The following is a 20,358-nucleotide window of genomic DNA, read 5'->3' as shown; positions in this document are numbered from 1 at the left end:
CTCACTTCGACGGCCTCCCGAAACGACATATGAAGGACTATTTAAAGTTCTTTGGCGTGCTCCCAAGCATTAAGTCGTCGATAAGAATTGAACTAACAATAGCATCAACATTGATTGTCATACAGTCGGGTATTTACAAGTAGACCTTAATAACATTGATTTTCCTTCAGTACAATCGGACGACACGAGTCACACAATTAAAATACTTCAGACAATAATCAACAATCACGGTCACACTTCAGTGGTATCTGCCAACCGACTTAAAAGCAACGCATTATGGGAGAAGAGTAAGGTATCCAGAACATTTAAACCACTACGGCACGCAAGATACCACATAGCATCTAGTTTCGTTCCGATGTTTTTAAGTTTTAAAATTATCATACATACATTTATTTCTTTACTTCAAAAAAAGTTAAAAACCGAATGTTTTTGTTGTCAGTGTGCCTGTTTGTGTATTTTTTAAAACTCACCAGACTAAAATGTTTCCTCATTGAAATCAACACATGATTATTTTTGACACTGAAACCTACTAACTTCTTGTCTGGTAATGTGATGGCTCCTGGTGTTCAGAAACCAGGACGCCTGGTGACGAATTCACCCCATCGAATCCCGAGATTTTCAAACCCAATAAGTAACTACCAAAGTGACTAGAACTTCCGCAATTAAATGGCTAGACTACCGCCCATTATACGATATCGAGGATTCAGATTCATGCCAAAGCAACAACAACCAAACGCAAAGATATCCCGTGGTTTTTGATAAGATTGGGTTTAAAACCCTCTGGGCTTTAAAACGGATATTCTATAAGTTAGATACCACCATGTCCACTTCATTATACACAACCTTAATGAAAACTAAGCTCGAGAGCTGCGTGTAGGATGCAAGCACCTGTTTAAAAGCTGATTAAGATATCTTGGAAAAAGTACTGATGGTAGGTAATCGTGAAATCCTGGAAATTTGAGGTTTACTATGCAAAGAGCGGCTTGAGAAGCTAGACCCCTTTAAACTGTCTTATCGCAGACTAAGAGGTGATTTAATTTTGATGTATAGAATACTAAGAAATTATTTTGGACCTAACACATTCTCTCTTTTTCCTCTTATCAGATTATGACGTTTTAGAGGATATAGCAGGAGAGTATAAAAGTCAAGAACGAACAAAATACCCGTGGCATACATGTCTTCAAACCGAGTCATCAGTTCTCGGAACCTGTTACTCGAAGCAGTGGTGTTCGCACCTTCAGTTCACACATTCAAGAGAAGACTAGACACTCATGGAAGCATGCTGGGAAAGGAATAAAATAGGCCATATGCCTTCTGTTCTTACTACACAAATCTGAAATCTGACTCTGAATTATTGGACATTGCGAAAACTCTCGGTTGACCTTGGTGTTCTATCAGCGCTCTGTTGGAGTGACAAGGAACACGAGTCGAGAGTTAGTTTGTTCCATTTTTAAATAAATACTACTATCTTAAAAAATCAAGACCTCTCACTCTATAAGGCTAATTCAGACATTTAATTTAAGTTAGTTTTTGGCAAATAGCTGATTCTTTTTTAAGAGAAGTCTATGGGCTTTAGTTTCCATTTTTTATGACAAGTGTAAAGATTGAAATTAGTATAGTATTTTGGGTGAATTTATCCAGTTTCTACAAGCATTGATTTTCACATTTCATCTGATTCCAGTTTTGATGGAAAACAAAGGAGTTTATTTTCAAACGCTTGGTATCCATGGTGAAGCTGCTTATCAGATAATATTGTAGCATTTCCTGAAGGAACAAATCGTTTTTGTAAATAAACATCACTCGTTTGCTTAAAATTAGTTCAAAGTCATCCGTATTTGTTTACTCCATTGGCTTAAGTTCAAACCGTCTTTTTTTGCAAGAGTAAAAAGTACTTCATAACTTATATCAAGCTCGTTTCTTATGTTCCCATCGAGTAGTTTTTTCTTAGGCTTCTGCCTCAATCTCATTTGTCGTAAGCGTTAATGTTTAGCACAGTAAACAGTGTCGATCTTAGTTTTAGAGCTTGAACCAATGTGGTCTGGAGCAGTTGGACTCATGATTTTACGACAGCTCCTTTAGTAGACAGCTTCAAGAAAGTACGGCGAGACTATATTTTATGGACTAACCAATCAGCTGTAAAAGTATAGGTTTCGTATTTGGGTGCGAAACTCACTCGTCTATCTGGCCAAATAGCGTCTTGTCATTTTAGCTGATGTCGGTTCGTGATGAAAAACCGAAAGTCTAATTTCTAAGCATCAACTGTGAATCATAATCCTTATTCTTCAAACTGCTTTATAACCCTCATTTATCTCTAGTAAGTAGGTAGACACTCAAAAAGTCACTTTGTCGCCCAAATGTCGTCCATAAATTATAGTGTAACTGAAAGTACTTACGATTGTTCGCATAACCCTATGCCGTTTCGCTTCATCTGAGGTGCTAAACGAACGTGACACGGCTATTTTACTCGATGGATTCACTTTTAGTGCAATATTTTGTTTTTCGTATACTTAGTCGCCCTTTGTTTACCGACCTCAGTATATTTCCGTTGCTTCCAGAAAGCATAATTATCTTATAAACTATCTTTTTTTTCACAGTTTTGACTAGAAGAAGGTTTATCCGGTCTCGTGAAACTTGATGTCTTAGTAGCCGTATTGCCATAATTAAACCTCGTAACTCATTGCTGCAACACGTCAACCTTTGTCTAACTGTTAAGTCCGCTGACACAATTTCGTCAGAGCGATTGTACCTTAAAAGTTTCGTTCCTCCAAGCATCTGAAACAGCCACACAGGATCACGATTAACACAGGAGAGATTCGTTATACTCGAGATTTACTCAACAGATATATAAGCTACCCAACGGTGACTTAATTTTGATTTATATACTATCTCTTGATATCCGCTCGTGGGGTATTTTTTTAGGAAGGGTAAGTCAATTATATATAAATTTTCTGCAGCCTAGTATTAATAACACGATTGTTAAGTCATAGAATTTTGAACTACGTCAAGATAAAATGCTTGAGTCAGTTTAAATTTACTTGAGGAAGTGTTTAAAATGCTTGTATATCATTTTAGCAATGTAAACTAATTTGTTCCATCAGTTAGTGTTAACGCACCATAACTTTCCAGTCATTTTACGGGATTAAAAGCATAGTCGTGAGGAATCTTGGATTTTAACTAATGTTGTTTTCCAAGGTTTTGAGTGTCAAAGTTATTATAAAATTCCTTTTTTTGTTCCTATTGATTGCCAAATATGTATCAATATCAATGTAGTTGTGCATATTTTTTGTGGTTTTATTAAGCTTTCGGATCAGTAACCGATACATCTTAAAAATGAGTGTCTTGCACCAACCAATGAAATGATGCATAAGTCAAAGTCTAATCAGGTGCTGCAAGTTGAGCATATTAAAGAGCTCCACGATCATTGGACTAATTGCAAGTCATTAATTGATGAAAAGGATAATGGCGTTCTATCTACTTCCAAAATTGACACCGTTTTTCACCATGTCAGTAAAATTATACTACTAGTTGTTGATGAGCACTCTTCCGACAGTAAGTCTTATCTGCCCTAATTTGATCGTTAACTATATTAAGGGTTTATATCTAAATTACAGCACAACAAACCATCAAATTTGACCCATACATTTAGTACCTTTTTGAATGACATATTCGCTTGTAATCTAACGCTATTGCATGACTTTATGAATAAGTCCAAAGTGATTTCACTTGGATAATTTGCATTCCCGATTTATAACTTTCACTAATTATCCGCATACTTCTGTTTTTATTATGATACTTATCTATTATTGTTAGCGTTTTGAGGTTTGGTCCCTCCAAGATTGAAAATAAATCTTACTAATAATTACCAAGATCTAACAATATAAATCGTTATTTGTATTGTTTACTATTATAAACAATTTTTTTTACGTAATAGAATTGTGATATCAGTCTACTGTGATATTACATTCTTGAGAAGATTTAAGAAATGATTTATCTTGCTTACTGGCTCAAGAGTCACAGAACTATACTGTGTAGTTAATGAGTGCTAAGTGATATTCTTATTTTCTTTATAAGCTGTTAAAGTTCAGAATCCTTAGAGACCTGCTAACTGTCAAGATAAATGACGGTTTAAAAGGTATACAATAGTCCCTTGATATCATATAGTTTGATTTTATAGTTTGGTGTAACGAATTTTCAATTTTTAAAGTGAAAGGAAAGAATAATTGACAGACAAAATACAATTATAGGAAATAACCGAGTGATAACTGATTACGGGACCAGATTATTGGTAGGTCCCCGAATAATTTGAGATTGTGAACAATATAATTAGCTATAATAGGCCTTTATTCTAATGAAAGAACATTTTTGTACAAAATATTAACAGAACAGCATGATTAAATATTAATAACGATTGTGCTAAGTAAATTTTGTATATCTTTGATTCTCCAATTAATTCAGTTCCAGCTTTTACAACTAATTATAATCCTAGCTAACCAGTTATCATTGCATTTATGGTTAATGCTACCGTGTGATGAACTCAAATAGTACTTATCTTCATAAGAATACTTCATGTTTTCTTTGTCATTGTTAATGGAACAGCTTACTAGGTTATTCCGGATGATAAGTAGGTTAAAGGGACGTCATTACCTCCTGGTTAACTGTTAAATCCAGCTTATGCGTACAGTTTAATTAAAATTGTGGTTTAATCTACATAATTTGAATAAAGATTTCTGATTGCTCGCTGAATAGTTTAAACCTCAAGCGTATGAAAGGTTATTTTGAAATCACTGTGTAGTCTGGCTGCTTCATCCGTTGGTTTTAGTGAATGGCCTGATAAGCTCTGCTTGAAAGCAAACGTCACCACTAATATTCTGTTAATTTGCACTTCTTGTCGATTCTATATTTTGTCTACAAATTTAAATGTCGAGTTAGCTTCCGATCTACGGACTTGATGCTTTCGTATTCTTACTTCGAGATGGAAATCTGAGAAAAGTATTAATGTATGAACACTACCGTCTTCAGAGTGGTATTAGAACTCAATAACTAGCTATTAGTAGGGTCATACCTAACCAAGTTGGATTATATAGCACAAAAGACGTGTGCTTGATTTTAATTTGAGTTAAAATAGATTTTAATGCTTTGGGAAAGCTTTTATTCTATGGCTCTAGGCATCTAATCGACATTACGTTTTATATTACCAGTCGAACCGGTTGCTTATTTCATGAATTTGCATATTGACTAGTGAACAACAGTCAAGACCTTAACGCTTATTGGTCCTCGAGCCTCTCCTAAACTCGTAGCCAGTTAGAAAATGCGGATAAATAGCAGATCAATTCTCTATTGTACTCAATTCGATTGTTACTCAAAATATGCAGTAATACAATTGAAATGCCTGATCACACAGTACATCAAATGAGAAATCACACTTTAAGCACAATAATATCATGAATATTAGAAGGCAGAAGAAACAGTGCATAATTAACTAGCAATAGTTAGAGAAAAGTTAAACGTACAACAACAGCCAATAGATTCACTGAAAGCTTACAATAAGAGAAACTTAGAAATACAATAATAAGGTTATCTTCTAATTATATAGTAAAGACATAATAATGATCCGAAAATTAGCGCCGAAAACCTCAGCTCCCCCAATATTCGTCCCACCATAACAAGCCTTTTTAAACTTGTTCAATCTGTTTAAATTGCTTATATTTTTATAGTATGGCTCCGTATCATCTGAGTCATAGTTAATGAGTATATAAATCCAGTTTATTTAAGAGCCACCATATACTAGGAAGGAAGAAAGGTAATATGAATCTTAACTAGATCTCGGTAAAATATTTTATCTGTTGATTACTGACTAGATTCATGGGTAATTAAGCTACTCAAGTTTAATATCGTAGTTTGGTGTCTGATAGTGGTAAAACAGAACAATCCAACCAACTTCGAGTCCTCATATGGGGTGATAAACTACATTTGTTTTATGAGGGCTAGTAAACATGTATTAAAACTTAAGTGTGTTGGGTGTTGTTTTAATCTATGACCTGCACACCTAAACATCTGGGTCTCTGGTTCATATTAAGGTCAGTCGGTTGATGTCATGAACACTAATCTAAAGGTCAAAGTATGTATCATTTTTTAAAACCCATTTTACTTTTGTAGCTTTAATTTACCAATGGATTTTATTATTGGAACCTATTTTATGTATTTTTTAAGCTCTAGAAAGAAACAAACTAGTAGAAGGTTCATATCTTGAAACAATAATAAGAAATAATATTTTTGAATTACTCCTCATTTGGATCGAAGGAAATCCAACACCAAAAGATGAAAAATCTATCAGTACTCGCGATGTGTTAAGAAAACATTTAATCACTGCTTTTGAACAGTTAATAACACAATCGAAACAGAATGTTTTGCTTTATAGACCGATTCTTCAACCTTTGTGCCAATTTTTATTCAAATTATCCTCACAGTTACGGCCTAGTTATGATCAAATCTATGGGCATTTGTTACATGAAGTTTGCATCTTGTTATGTAGAAACTTTCAGTTGTTGGAGTTTAGTAAAGAAGTAAGTTCTTGATAATTTTATATTTACTTCTTTGTGTGTATATGTTAGAGATCAAATTGTTAACTTCTAAAGAGACTAGCTTTATGTGGTTAAAGTTCATCAGTTAAAACTCATTCGCTTTAATATGATGAGCATGTGGTAGCTAGGGGATTAGTTACAGATGCCAAGTCACCACCTGAATGAGTCTGTGATGCTTGTTGAAGTATAACTAAATTGGCATAGCACTGAAGATGAACAGATGAATCAGATCATTGAAACTAAAGTCTGTCTATTTAAGTATTGTAGTTAGATGTCATAGTTTCCCAATATGGCAAATCAGTGGTACTAGACCATGAGTGACATTGTTTAGAACGGATTCTCCTTCAGTCCTAATGATTTTAATATTCGTTTGTTTTTCCCTTCTCTCCTGCCCCCTGTTCTGAAATCCTTTTATTTCTGTATTCTTTAAATAGTTATACTTCATTCCGGAGTGTGATAAATCGAACTGTGTTACTTGTGGGAGACATTCTAAATTATTATACCTAATATTATCAGTCCTTCACTTTTCAAGTAATCTAGGAAGTATCTTTAACGATCACATTATTAGGAATAGCTATTACTCGTATACGAATCTGTAAGTAGCTAATGAGATCCTAGTAACCTACGTTTTTTAAAATTTTAACATATATAATTATGAAAAAAAATAATTGTAGTAGTCATTATAGACTTACTGATGCAGGAAAACCTTATTTAGCTGTTTTTTTAGCCCTATTCATTTTCAGATAGTTTTGATCACGGACTTTGATGAGCTAGAGAACCACTGTAAGTCAAAAGCATTAGACGACTGCTTCATCTTTGTGCTTAGTTTCTCAACCCCTTGCATCTACTTTCTTTACACGGAATCGAGCCTAGAACTATGACGTACAGCCTGTCTAATGTTTCTTGGTTTCCAACTGAATTTCAGCTCGATTCTATATTACGGTAAAAGTTACTGTTCATCTAGTTATGCTGATTGTTCTAGGGTAGATAGAACTATCAGTGGGTATTCTGTAAATTCCACACATCTTCCATTCTTTATTAACATTCTATCTTTCTTATTTATTATCAAAAATATTCAACTCTAGACTTTAACTTGAGACTATTAACTTAAGCGTTTGGATAAAAAAATCTGATATCGGTTTAAATTCAGGTCTCATATTTCTGTCATCAATATTGGACAAAATCTAAATTTTAACAAAGACAGATCGACCATCCGTCGTAATACACTTCCACACTTTTAACATGAATAGTAAATCAACCAAACTATTGTGACTAATGGATAAATTGGATGAATAATCTTTCAGTGTTTCATACGGTATACACAAGTACACCGTCTTTTTAAAATACGTTAATCGAAAATACTATATCAGTCAACAACAATTCTTCAACATCTCACACAGTAGGTATGTTGGATGTATTTGAGGAATATTTGTCAGGAAGAATAATTGCCGATGGACTGGAAAGAAGGACACCCCGTCAAGAAACCGAAGTAAGGAAATCTGAGCAAGTGTGGGAACTACAGAGGCATCACACTACTGTCAGTACCAGGAAAGGTTTTCAACAGATTGTTGCTGAACCGGATAAAAGACTCAGTAGACGCCCAACTTCGAGATCAACAGGACGGATTCCGTAAGGATCTGTCGGGCACAGACAAAATCGTGACACTACGGATCATTATTGTGCAATCAATTAAATGTGATTCGTCACTATACATCAACTTCCTCGACTATGAGAAGGCGTTTGACAGTGTGGGTAGGAGGACATTATAGAAACTTCTTCGACACTATGGAGTACCTGAGAAGATCGTCAGTATTATCCGGACTTCATAAGACGGACTGTAATGCAAAGTCGTGCATGGAGGACAGCTGACAGATGCATTCAAAATAAGGACTGCAGTCAGACCAGGCTGAGTACTCTGCCCTTCCTCCTTCTTCTAGTGATTGGCTGGAATATAAAGACCTTGACATCAGACGGGAAGCATCATTAGGTCTCAACATACACGAAGGAAAAAGCAAGATCATCAAATACAACACAGAGAAAACCAGCGTAATCACACTTGATGGAGAGGCTCTGGAAGATGTGGAATCTTTGACGTACCCGGGCAGAATAATCTGTAAAGAAGCAGAATCTGATGCAGATGCAAAGGCACGGATTGACAAAGTAAGAGCAGCACTTCTACAATTGAGGAACATATGGAACTCAAACGGACTGCCAGCCAACATCAAAGTTGAAATTTTCAATGCAAACGTTAAGACAGTCCTACTGTAAGGTGTTGAAACCTGGGGGACTACCATAATCATCGTCAGAAAAGTACAGGTATTTACAAACAGCTGTCTTTTGAGCTTCTAAATTCCTGACAACTTCCTTTGTGTTTTTACCCCAATAATTTATATTTTCTAGAATCGTATCTTCGTTGCCTATTTTTTTCATTTACCACTTATTTATTTATTTAAAAACATAAATATTGGTACCAAGGGGTACCGAATACATATGCACCACAGAAGTTACTTGGTTTGTGTGTGGGCTGTGATACTGCCCGGGTGCCCAAATCAAAGCAGGTGGTTTTCTGAAGGGGCCATACTCAGAGCCTTCGACCTAATGGTCTGATCCACAAGGCAATAGAGAAACGTAAGGAGATGCAGTCCCATGATAGCCGGTGACCAACGATTGGCTCATACAACATTTGTTCCCTCAGGATTCTGGAGCCTATGTGCACCGTTGATTTGGAATTAGGGTTTTCCAACTCTCCCAGGTGGATCCTTCAAATCGACCAGCCCGGTTAAAGCGCCTGACATTCGCTGTTTGTCCTCTCGATTTCGTAAACAACAGTAATGCCGCGATAAGGCAGTGAGTAGGACTTCCTCACGTCAGGTGTCGTCCGGTGAAGCAATGTACCGTGTTATTCACCACTCATACTTTTACTTCCTTTACTATTCTGGGATTTGACCTGGCAATTTCGTCTGTCTGTTTTAGTGAGATATGGAAGCTTGAACCGATGTACTAAGGTTCTACGTTGCGACTGACTGACTGACTGATTTGTGATTTTAAATCATTGATCATAATCATGAATTTGGATATCTTTATTATTTATTTTAGTTATGCAAAGAAATTTTCAACCAACCGTATATGATATTTTCATTGCTTGTTCCATTAGTACATCGAAATGACCCGTTGGGGGATTCGGCTAGAGATTCACTCCTAATCATATTTGGACTTTCTAATAAAGATGATTGTCTTGGTCAATATTTAGCATATGAATCTGATATATGTCCGGTAAGCTGGTTGTGGTTATATAAGGCGTTATCTCTGAACTCAGGTCTGTGTACTACTTGTTCATTAGTTGCATTTTTGTTTTTAGGAGGATCTATGATGTGATGTCTCCTAGGGATTTAACGTTTCGTCTGTAATTCTTTCCTATAAGTGCGATTTATTAACTCCAGATTTGTGTACGTATCTTTGAGCTGCTTTGGATGAGGTGTAATGGCACTTTTCGGTTCCTCAAATCGAATTACGTGGGTCGGGGTTTAAAAAGATATATTTCAGCACATCATACAAACGGTTACGTTTTATTAGATCATATTTACTAGTTCATGAATGTACGAACACATTGAAGTTAGTGAGTGATCGTTCAAAGTATACAATAGTGACTGAAGAAACATAGGCCCATACCACTTCAAATTCACTGGGATTATGGAAATTCAATGAAGTTGGGTGACAGACAATAATCCTTTTATAACTTGTTACATAATAAAAATGGGTCGTGCAATTTCATTCAAAGCACAAATTTCCATATAGAAAAGAATTCAGGACTATATATGGAGTTTCACCAACCCTTTGTTAAAGTTATTCATTCTTAGCCCGAAGAACCTCCTTTGCGTCATTTTTTTAAAATTTCATTCTGTTGGTAAAAGTGCGACATCTAAACATAGAATTCTTTTCTTATCATCAATACATATCAACGCACTAAGTAAGACTATATGCCTACTACTGGCTATTTCATGACGAATATCCTGAAGTTATGATGGAGACTAAATATTATATTGTAACCTTGTGTAGTGTTAACTTTACAACTAGCTAACAAATATCATGTTTGTTTAGTACTGATCGAATTATATCGGTCAACAAGTTACAATATGTCCACCAGTCTAAGTGACTTGACACATCGCCTGTACTATGTCAAGATGTTAGATGGTTGGAGGTACTCGACAGGAGGCCCTGTATTGGCACAGGTTTCGTACCAGTTAGTAATCGTCGGCAAGGTGTACACGAAGTCTTAAGGGACCTAATACTCTCTGTGGGCTTTGAACCCACATCAAGCAGTTGCAACTTGATCTCTGGTATTCGATCTGTGTCAAAAGACTAGTCAAACATGACATTGGTCACTACGTAGTAATCATCCAGTTTTAAACATCTCAGTTCTACATGAGGTAAGACTTGGCCTGAGTAGCTCAGTGGCAAGTTTCACTCTGGGAAAGTGGGTGGATCTAGTTCCACGCGGAACACCATTTCCCTGAAGTCTGAAGACACACCTTGCTGACCTAGCACCAGGGTTACTGCAAATCATTTGTCAAGTATAAGCTTATGTATTAATCTTTAAGTCATTTATGCGCGAACCTTAAATGAAACTAACTAGCTGTTAAAACCTAAATGAGTGCATTATGTGTTTGACCTGCTAACTCAGTAGTTAAAAAATCAAGCTCTTTAACCAGTTAGCTTTTGCCTTGTTATGTAGAAGTAACTAAATTATTCATGTGTGTATTTGCAAATAGGGTTGTTTTTGTTAGAGCCAGGTTAGTTTTCCAATAAAATGGTGCATACAATGTCACTTCTGTCTTATCGTAGTCCGTCTGTTATAATATTGATCATATTTTTCTTCATGTATACGTTCAGCCGATATTTGGGTGTGTCTTCTGTTAATCTTGTCATAGCGCAATTAATTGGGTCGGAATTATGTATTGGCTGTTTTTTGTTTTGTTTTGTACTTCAGATTTTAGCTACTGGTTTAAGTGGTCTGTATTCTAGTCTACCAAAAAAGTTAGTTCCACGTTATGGGCTATGTCAAAATCATAACGGTGATATTTCATTAAATTCTCCGGGAGGTCCAGTTTCTGTAACTACGCCAATCTATATTCAATCAGATTTACTCAACCCATGTCTGTTGGAATTACAAGTCGGTGGAGCTGAATGGCATCAAATAACCGAGAATGAATGTTCCAATTCAATCGATATACGCCGATTTTTACATACATTACATTTTTGTAATCTGACTATTAAAGTAAGAAAGATGTATGCGTTTTCTAGTTTATTTTTTACTAACATTTTTAAAACCTTTAGCAATGTTTATGCCTACTGCATTGATGGCTTAGATTTCATTACGCAAGCGTTTCTCTTCCATGCTAGACATGATCCTGATAGAATAATCTTATAGAGAAAAATTAACTATCTCATTGACACTTATACCGTCGTCATTGTTAGTAACTAGTAGTCTTTTTTATCTCATTGAGAATGACCTAAAAGCCCAAATGTTTAAACTTAGATTAACTACTTTAGTGCTGTTACTGTTATCACTTAGTTGAAAGCAATCGACAAAAAGAGACATTTCAAGTGTACTAAACAGTTAAAGAGTGAACAGACGTAATAAACAGAACTCAAACAAATGACTTTAATTTGTTCACTACTAGAAATGCAATTATATGTTACATACATTTCGGCCTTACGTATTTGTGATTAAACGATAGCTCCTGTAGAGCTAGTTGAATAGACCGTACTCAAAGAGCCTTATCATTGCGTGCTCGTGAACTTGTTCTAGTATGGTTGGAAAAATGATTTACGAAATCTGTTAACAGCACCATCCTTCCTCACTTGATAGACAGCGAACAATACATTAAAAGATTATTTCTTTTCGTTTTTATATTGACCCCCAAATAATTCACATAAATTAGCAAGATTACGGCTCTTCTATATAATGAAAGTTATCAGGATTAACTCAAAAGAATCAAACTTATGTATACATCAGAGGAATATTTAATCTTTCTTTTTGTTATGGTCCATCATTGCCTCATCAATCTTCGTTCTGTCCCATTCTTGATTTGTTCATTGATGTTTCTCAGTTCATTTCAATTACTCTGACAACATTTCTCTTATTGCATGTTTTATTCACATGACTGAATTATTATTATTATTATCTCAATAAATCAGACATTTCTCTTACTGTGCATTTCCTCCACATGATTTATATCGATTGTAGCTCGACAGTGTACAACAAACTTACCTACTTCTTTTCTTAAATGACCTTTCAAATTTACAAATGGCATTTTTAACGTATATGTGATGTAATCTATGCTAAAGTTCACATATTGCATAGTTCACTTACAACTTGTCTATATATACCTCATTTTTGACATTTGTATTACAATAATTATGGATTTATTACTGTAAAGTCTGATGATAATTTTATTAAGAGCGATCGTTTGTTCGAACATTCTTTGTCTTGGAATACTACTCTATAAGAGGAATCTTTCAACTAAAGTGACAGCTTCAAGTATAAATGTCATATTTTGTTCATTTGTTTTTTTTAAAAATATTTCATCATCCCATGGTCACTATTGACTTCCGTCTCTGTGAAATATAACTCATGTATATTTTACAAATTGGTCTCTCTCATCTTTTGATATGTGTTCTTTTGGAATTATGTTTTTTAGATTGGAAGAAGTATAAAAGTGGGAATTATACATAGAGAAGGCGGAATATGTTTAAAGTTTTGTTATTTTCTAGAATAGCGACTGTGATAATGTTTAATGCCTTCGTACTAGTCATAGTGTTGTAAAATAAAATTGCTCCTTTTATGGTAATGTTTGATTAGCTGATTAGCAGGCGATATATACCAATCCAGGTCCCAAATAGGACGAAACACACGTCCTGGATTCCACTGCTAGCCATCATTCATCTTTTTTTTATAATGCTTGTGACTTAAGGCAATATCGAAGCAATCCGTACAGGATGCCAATAAGGAACTGATCAATTGAAATCCTAAACATCAATGGGAAGATTCAAACAAATAATACAAAATGAATATACTAATTAATGCTTACAACTTGCTAATTTAAATTTTTGGAAATTTCATTATTGGTTAGCAGTTTGTAATGCACTGTTGTGAACAAGAAAACAAGAAGCCCTGACAAACTATGAAAGCTATTTTTCGGGACGTTATCCCATTTTATTCAAAGCTTGTAAAACACTAGCATTTATTTTTGTCCCTATTCTATTCTACAGAACATAAGCTTTCGTCCGATGTTTGATTCATTGGCATACCCTTTTCTGTTCCGAAGCTATTGTAATTTAAACATAATATTTTGCACCCTATATTCTACGCTAATTCCCAGCATTGGACATAATTGTATTTTTCCTAATTATTGTACTTTATGGTCGGGTTATTCACTTACTTATTCATGTACCTTTTGACACTAACCCGAACTGAACTGAAATCTGGATATCGTGAATAGATCGAGTAGTGTTCCGGTTGTCTTGTCTTCTCTCTCAAAGCGTGCTTGTCAGCCAATCAGGTGATGGAATAGTTTCCTCTGTACCCCACTTCGAACTCGCGCGTACTAGCCTCAATGTTAGGCCGGTCAGCCTATCGCGCCAAGGTCTTAATCTGGATTAGATAAGTATCCTCAGCACCAAGAGTGGGTAGACAGACCAAAGGACATAACATGCAACTTGTTCAATTGTTTTCTTCGATTGTAGGATTTAATAGTATTGCGATACCTTAGTCAAAATGGTCAAATAATCTTTGCTAGAAATTACGAATACTTCCAGTTAATATCTTTTTATCTTTTGTAGTAAATGGTGTTAGTAGAACTGTTATTTGGCTCATACCTACAAAGTTATTATATTTACCAGTCAAGCTTATTTTTATATACCATTTTTTTTCTGTTTTTTTTTATTTAGATTGCACATCCTCATGTTCGTGATCAATTACTATATTTTATTCATTCTGGATTCTTGATTCCTGTTTTAGGATCTGCATTACATCAGGTATGTTTATTGTTGCTCATTCATTGTACAACGTACTGCGATTGTCGTAGCAGTTCGAACCACTAAGTAGCATTGTTAATATTTTTATAATAAATGTTGTTTACGATTTCTTACATCAAATTTTATATGGTTACTCTGCGTTGCATTTCGGTTGTACAACTGTTCAATTGTAATTAGAAGTTAAGTAAACTAACATCTACAATTGACAGGATGTTATTTAGTCTTGAACTATAAATTACAAACTAATTATGGTTTTTTAAGTCACTGGTTTGTAGTGTTGATGAAAAAAGCTGAGATTCTTCACAATATATTCGATAATGACTGATATGTCTGATACTTGAATCTTTGACATTGACTTCCTTATTGCATCATGTTCCTTCGGTAATCTATATAAGACAACAAGTGAGATTTTAGTTTTAACATTAGTTTTTGTACAGAAAACAATGAGATTTCTAGGGTTATATGTAAAACTTTTCCTAAGTTTCTGGAAATATGTTAAAATAATAACAAAATTGGTAATTATTCAATCAGGATGTTGAGAGATATAATTCATTGTCTTTTTAGAACTGAGAATTTGTATTGAGCGCTGATTGAACTAAGTATTTTCATTCATTCCTAGCTTTTAATGATTTTCTCGATGAATTCACTACGATTCTCTATAGGGAATGTAGTGAACAGTAACACGAGTGGGGACAATCGGATGTGTTTGACACGAAATTGCAGAGCATCTCAATGAAATCTGAGAACCATATAGTAAATAATTAGTTTGCAAAATATCAATCCATCGCCTCAAACTTGATTGTTCCTTTGCAAATATCAGTCCATTGTTTCAGATTTTATTGTTCATGAATTTTCATACCAATTGCGTTCTGTTTCTGTTCTTTCCTTATCGATCTTCTACTGAAATATATTCTGTGCCTGACCACCGTTATATACTACTTATGTGGTAATAAGTAACCCACACCACAGTGACTTTGAATGATTATAGTTTTTATTCTCTTTCACTTAAAGTTTAGTTTCTTTTTTTATACAGTGATTTATTGAAAGTGGTTTTCTAACTACTGTGCAATGTTAAAGTTGTTGGAAATAAATTAAAATATAGATGAACTTGTTATTTATTCCCTAAAGAGCATAATAAATGAATGGGAATTCAAAATTCAAACTTACATTATACCTAAATCGGATTCTAACTGTTCTTTTTGGGTTTTACAGTGAACTTTTTGCTTTAGTTAACTAAGAAGAAGAGCTGTAGTTCAACTCAAATATTATCATTATTACTATTTACAATGTAGATGATTGCTATTTGTTGATTCTATAGAACTTTCTGTTCTCAGTTGTTTCAGGTTATAATGTGTACTTTTTCAGAATATCGTGATTGGAAAAACTTATGTTTGTGCTGCTGCTGAGCCTTAAATTAGTATGAATAACAGTCTGATGCCTTTTATATTATCACTATACCTTATCTTAAGTTGATCTTGTTATGAATTCAACTTCTATCTTCTCACCTAATTTGTTTAAGCCTTGGTGATGAGACCGCTCACATCAAGTAACACTAATGATATTCGCTTCACTTGTTGTATCCACTAAGCATGTTAACTCAGATTTATATATATGACTTCCTACCTCCTAGCCCAGCCATCTGATTTACTTTCTATTATGTGGTCCAAAAGATCTTAATCATATGCATAAATTGCAAAAACACAATACGCCAACTAGTTCACGCTTTTAACATAACTTGGTCGTTCGTGGTACCAGATTGACTAACAGCTATTTAGTTAGTTAATCCCGTCCAACTAAGTACGAACGCCTATCGGCTACTCGAGAAAAGAAATATCTTTAGTAAAGATGTGCAAGACTGGAGCATTGAAGATAGCAAAGGTAATTGCCACGTTAGCAGCTTACTTTGGTACAGTTCATGTAGATTGAGGATTTCGATTCAACCATACTCCATGAAGGAGACGGACACATTACTTGTTTACTTCTGTATAACTGTACTGGGGGCACCCTTATCAGAAAACTTTATAGTAAGCCATGAGCTTTGTGAGCGATAATGTGTACATCAGTATGAAATGTGGATAACGCCGCAAGTATACATTACATGCATACATATGATACATAAACCAGGGCCTATACACTCTATAGTATTGTAGTAAGCCCATTCAACCATTGTATTTTTTGTCTACTCACTGTAATTTAGACACTTAATTCCCTATGTTTATTTCGTTGTGTGTATGATTGAGCACGTGTCTGCACATCAATCTTAATCTATTCTCCCATTGGTTATAACACGCAGATAATCAATAATTTATCCACACTTGATTAACACTCATAAACATATATGGATTTTTTTAAACTCACACTCACACTCTTTGTTTCACTGTGTGCTTGCTTGCTGTGCGCTTGTGGATTTTATTAATCTTTAACAATAAAATATCTCTACAACTGGTGTTCAGGCTTCTGAATAATCTTGAGTAAATCCATAATTCTACCAGGAGACTTAGCCTACCTTAAATACTCAGTTAACGGGATATCATTTATTGGAGTAGATAGAGGGGAAATTTGCATATACAGTATACACACGGGTGTGAATCTAATTTGCTTTTATTGCCTCCAGGCTAGAGCCCAGTTACGGTAGGAAATGATTAATGTACTTGCTTTCAAGTCGCTTGATTAAATTAGTCTGTTTATGATCAACTCTATGCTCATACCACAAATGAGTTGAGTGTCGAATCTTATGCTTTGGTTACGACACAGTTGATGGTCATCGCTCTGGTTTTTACCAAACCAAATGAGGCATCGTAGAGATAATCTGGTCAGGCGAAAAACGAGAAACTTATTCTTTCAAGTTCCGAATATCACATAAGTCTTTACCACAAGCCCTTCATGTAATCCATGTTTACGACGGAGTGGGGGACTCGTCTGATCTGCACTCAGCCACTTACGTTCATGGATTAAAATTTCACTTTCTTCAGGGGGACCTCGAGGAAGTGTGAATAGGATTTTATAAAATTGAGTAACAGGGGAATAATTACCTATAACCTATGATTAACTACCTAGTTGGAAACTTGCAATTAGGGCGATATGAAAGTACCTTAAATCAAATATTTACCACATACATCATTGAAATGTTTATTGTAGTATATCCGTAGAATAGTTCTCAAAGTACCGTATGCCACACTTATTCATATGTAACTAATAAGTATGTGATTAAAATTGTATGTATATATCTATGTAATAGTTACTATCGCTTTTATTTAAAGAGTGCTATGGATGAAGTAATTGCAGCTACAGCTTATCTGGAATTGTTTTTACGTCGTTTAACTGAACCTTCAATGATTAAATTATTTCTGAAATTCATTATCACCGAATCACATGATTCTTATCATATACTCACATCGATTATGAATCGTTTAAATGCAAACGCTATGGTAAGTGCTTTTTTTGTTCACATTATGTAATTACACAGATATATTGTATTTGTTTATGACTGTAATCGAAAAAGTCTTTTATTTTTTATCACAGACTAGTATTAGATAGTTGGTTGTTTCGTTCAAGTTTATAACTTCCTATGAGTGCATGCTTCTGCTATCCCTATGCACCAGAGTTCTTAATTTTATTATTATTATATTATTTCGTCGTTTACATTGCAAAGTGATCTTCGTTATACAACTATTAAAAACCAGAAATCACTCTATGACTATTTTGTCCCAACATAATACTCAGGAGTTGTCAGCACTTACTACTACCTCTCCAAGGAGTTCTAGTGCGAAACCGTGACCAATAAAGTCTCAATGTGTGCATTGTGAAGCTAGACACATAAACTAATGGGTATCAGGATAAGTAACCTAAGGGTTAACCATTCGCAGCGCAACTTAAATAATCTGCGTTTGACCCCCCACAAAGTCGTGGTAACTCATCAATTAGAAATTACATGCTAAGAATAAACAGCTGTCTAGTATTTTCTCGTTTCTAATGGTTATCTAACTAAGGTCAGTTCGTGATATAAAATATAAAATATTTTATTCCCTGAATCAGTAGTTAACCCATACAGTAATGTTATTCAGATACCTGTATTTTTATAGAAGTGATGCCCATAACTAATTATTCACAGATTATTTTCGTTCTCAATGTAATCGTCTAGTTTTCATTAGTTCTTAGTTGTCGAAAATCAGAAGTCGTATGTTAATTATTTGTGGTAGCGTATTCTTTACAACTTGGCAGGTTAAAATTAATCGTTCTTTAAAAGAATACAAAGTCTTTTTGTGATAGTACTTTATATGGAATTAGAGGAAAATGAAAAAATCAGCAAAAGTTAAATTGTATGTAAGAATATTCTACAACAATTAACGAAGTAAACAAAAATGAAAGATCTTTGAATTGTATTATTATTTACTTACTTACACCTGTTACTCCCAATGGAGCATAGGCCGCCGAACAACATTCTCCAACCCACTCTGTCCTGGGCCTTCCTCTCCAGTTCTATTCAATCGATGTTCATTCTTCTCATGTCTATCTCCATTTCTCGGCGTAATGTGTTCTTTGGTCTTCCTCTCCTCCTTCGGCCTTGAGGATTTCATGTGAGGGCTTGTCTTGTGACGCAGTTGGGTACTTTCCTCAATGTGTGTCCTATCCACTTTCAGCACTTCTTCCTCATTCCTTCCTCCACTGGTATCTGGTTTGTTCTCTCCCAAAGTAGGTTGTTGCTGATAAGGAGTATTATTATACGATATAAAATTAAAAAATGACATTTCATCCTTAACTTAATTTGTAGTCGAATTCTGTGTTTTGCAGTTTATCTAAATCGGATAAATTTTGTTACCAACGGAAACTTATTATTGGATACTAAAAGTTTATTTGTCACTTTGTGCTTTTTCCTTATCTTCAACAGAAATATAGAAAAAAATTTCGACTGGTAATTGTAATGTAATGAAATTCTATTTTTTATTTTTCTCAACTACAACGCATTACCATTTCAGTTACAGATATACAATTTTAGTCGGTTTAAAATCATTATCCGTGCATAGTGATACAACCAATTGAATAAATCATTGTAAGAGCTTGCTTTAGGGTTGTGATCTAGGAGGTTGTAAATATTTATTTACTGAATTAATCAGTACACTATAAACTACTATCTGTCAAAATGTTTAATTCTCAGCGAACGTGGTAGATTCCCATTGCGGTTAGTTCACGATATGTGACAAATGTCAATAGTTGTTCTTTACTTTTCTATAAAAAGGTAGTAGTTCTTTAGTTCTTTGAAATACATAGTTTGAGATACTTTATCTGACCTTGTTAGACACTGGTATCCTCTTCGTTGTCTGTTATGTGAAAAAGTTCATGATGTCTCAAAATAACCAAAAAGAATGGATCAACAGCCGAACTAACCAGTTAAGACAGAACAAGAATGTAATCAAAGTCAGTTAGCTGCAACGTATGACCAGGCACATATACGAATCGGTCCAAGTTGCCACACATCCTAAGCACAGGATGAAAACCAAATTCATAGAACTAGTTACTTCAATGATAGTAATACATAAAAGAAAGATTGTGTATAAGGATATAATACAGGAAGAATGAATTAATTCGTATAAATAAAGGTATAAAGCAATTTTCAAAACGAAAACATAACATATCTGAGGAGAATACAAGTGTATGAAGAACAAAAAGAAAAAAAACTAAAAGAATAATTAGAGTGATGTACCGATTATTACATGTAAATAAATAATTAATTGACGTTAAA

The 20,358-nt window shown here is 34.5% G+C and overlaps 1 protein-coding gene across 1 annotated transcript in view; it reads left to right on the top strand.

Moving 5' to 3' along the window:
- The first annotated feature begins 1,395 nt into the window (after positions 1 to 1,395).
- Positions 1,396 to 20,358, top strand: part of MS3_00008068 (uncharacterized protein) — a 45,975-nt gene continuing 27,012 nt past the window's right edge. The window contains exons 1-7 of the mRNA XM_035732518.2: positions 1,396 to 1,433; positions 3,300 to 3,549; positions 6,211 to 6,563; positions 9,678 to 9,854; positions 11,569 to 11,856; positions 14,532 to 14,618; positions 17,879 to 18,046. Coding sequence (XP_035587206.2) covers positions 3,357 to 3,549; positions 6,211 to 6,563; positions 9,678 to 9,854; positions 11,569 to 11,856; positions 14,532 to 14,618; positions 17,879 to 18,046 — 1,266 coding nt within the window. The 5' untranslated portion in view covers positions 1,396 to 1,433; positions 3,300 to 3,356. The remainder of the gene's footprint in view (positions 1,434 to 3,299; positions 3,550 to 6,210; positions 6,564 to 9,677; positions 9,855 to 11,568; positions 11,857 to 14,531; positions 14,619 to 17,878; positions 18,047 to 20,358) is intronic.

This window comes from Schistosoma haematobium, chromosome 4 (genome assembly GCF_000699445.3).
Source record: "Schistosoma haematobium chromosome 4, whole genome shotgun sequence".
Classification (NCBI taxonomy): Eukaryota; Metazoa; Platyhelminthes; class Trematoda; order Strigeidida; family Schistosomatidae; genus Schistosoma; species Schistosoma haematobium.
The sequence above is the reverse complement of the archived record's forward strand: the minus strand, read 5'-3'. Positions and strand labels throughout refer to the sequence as shown.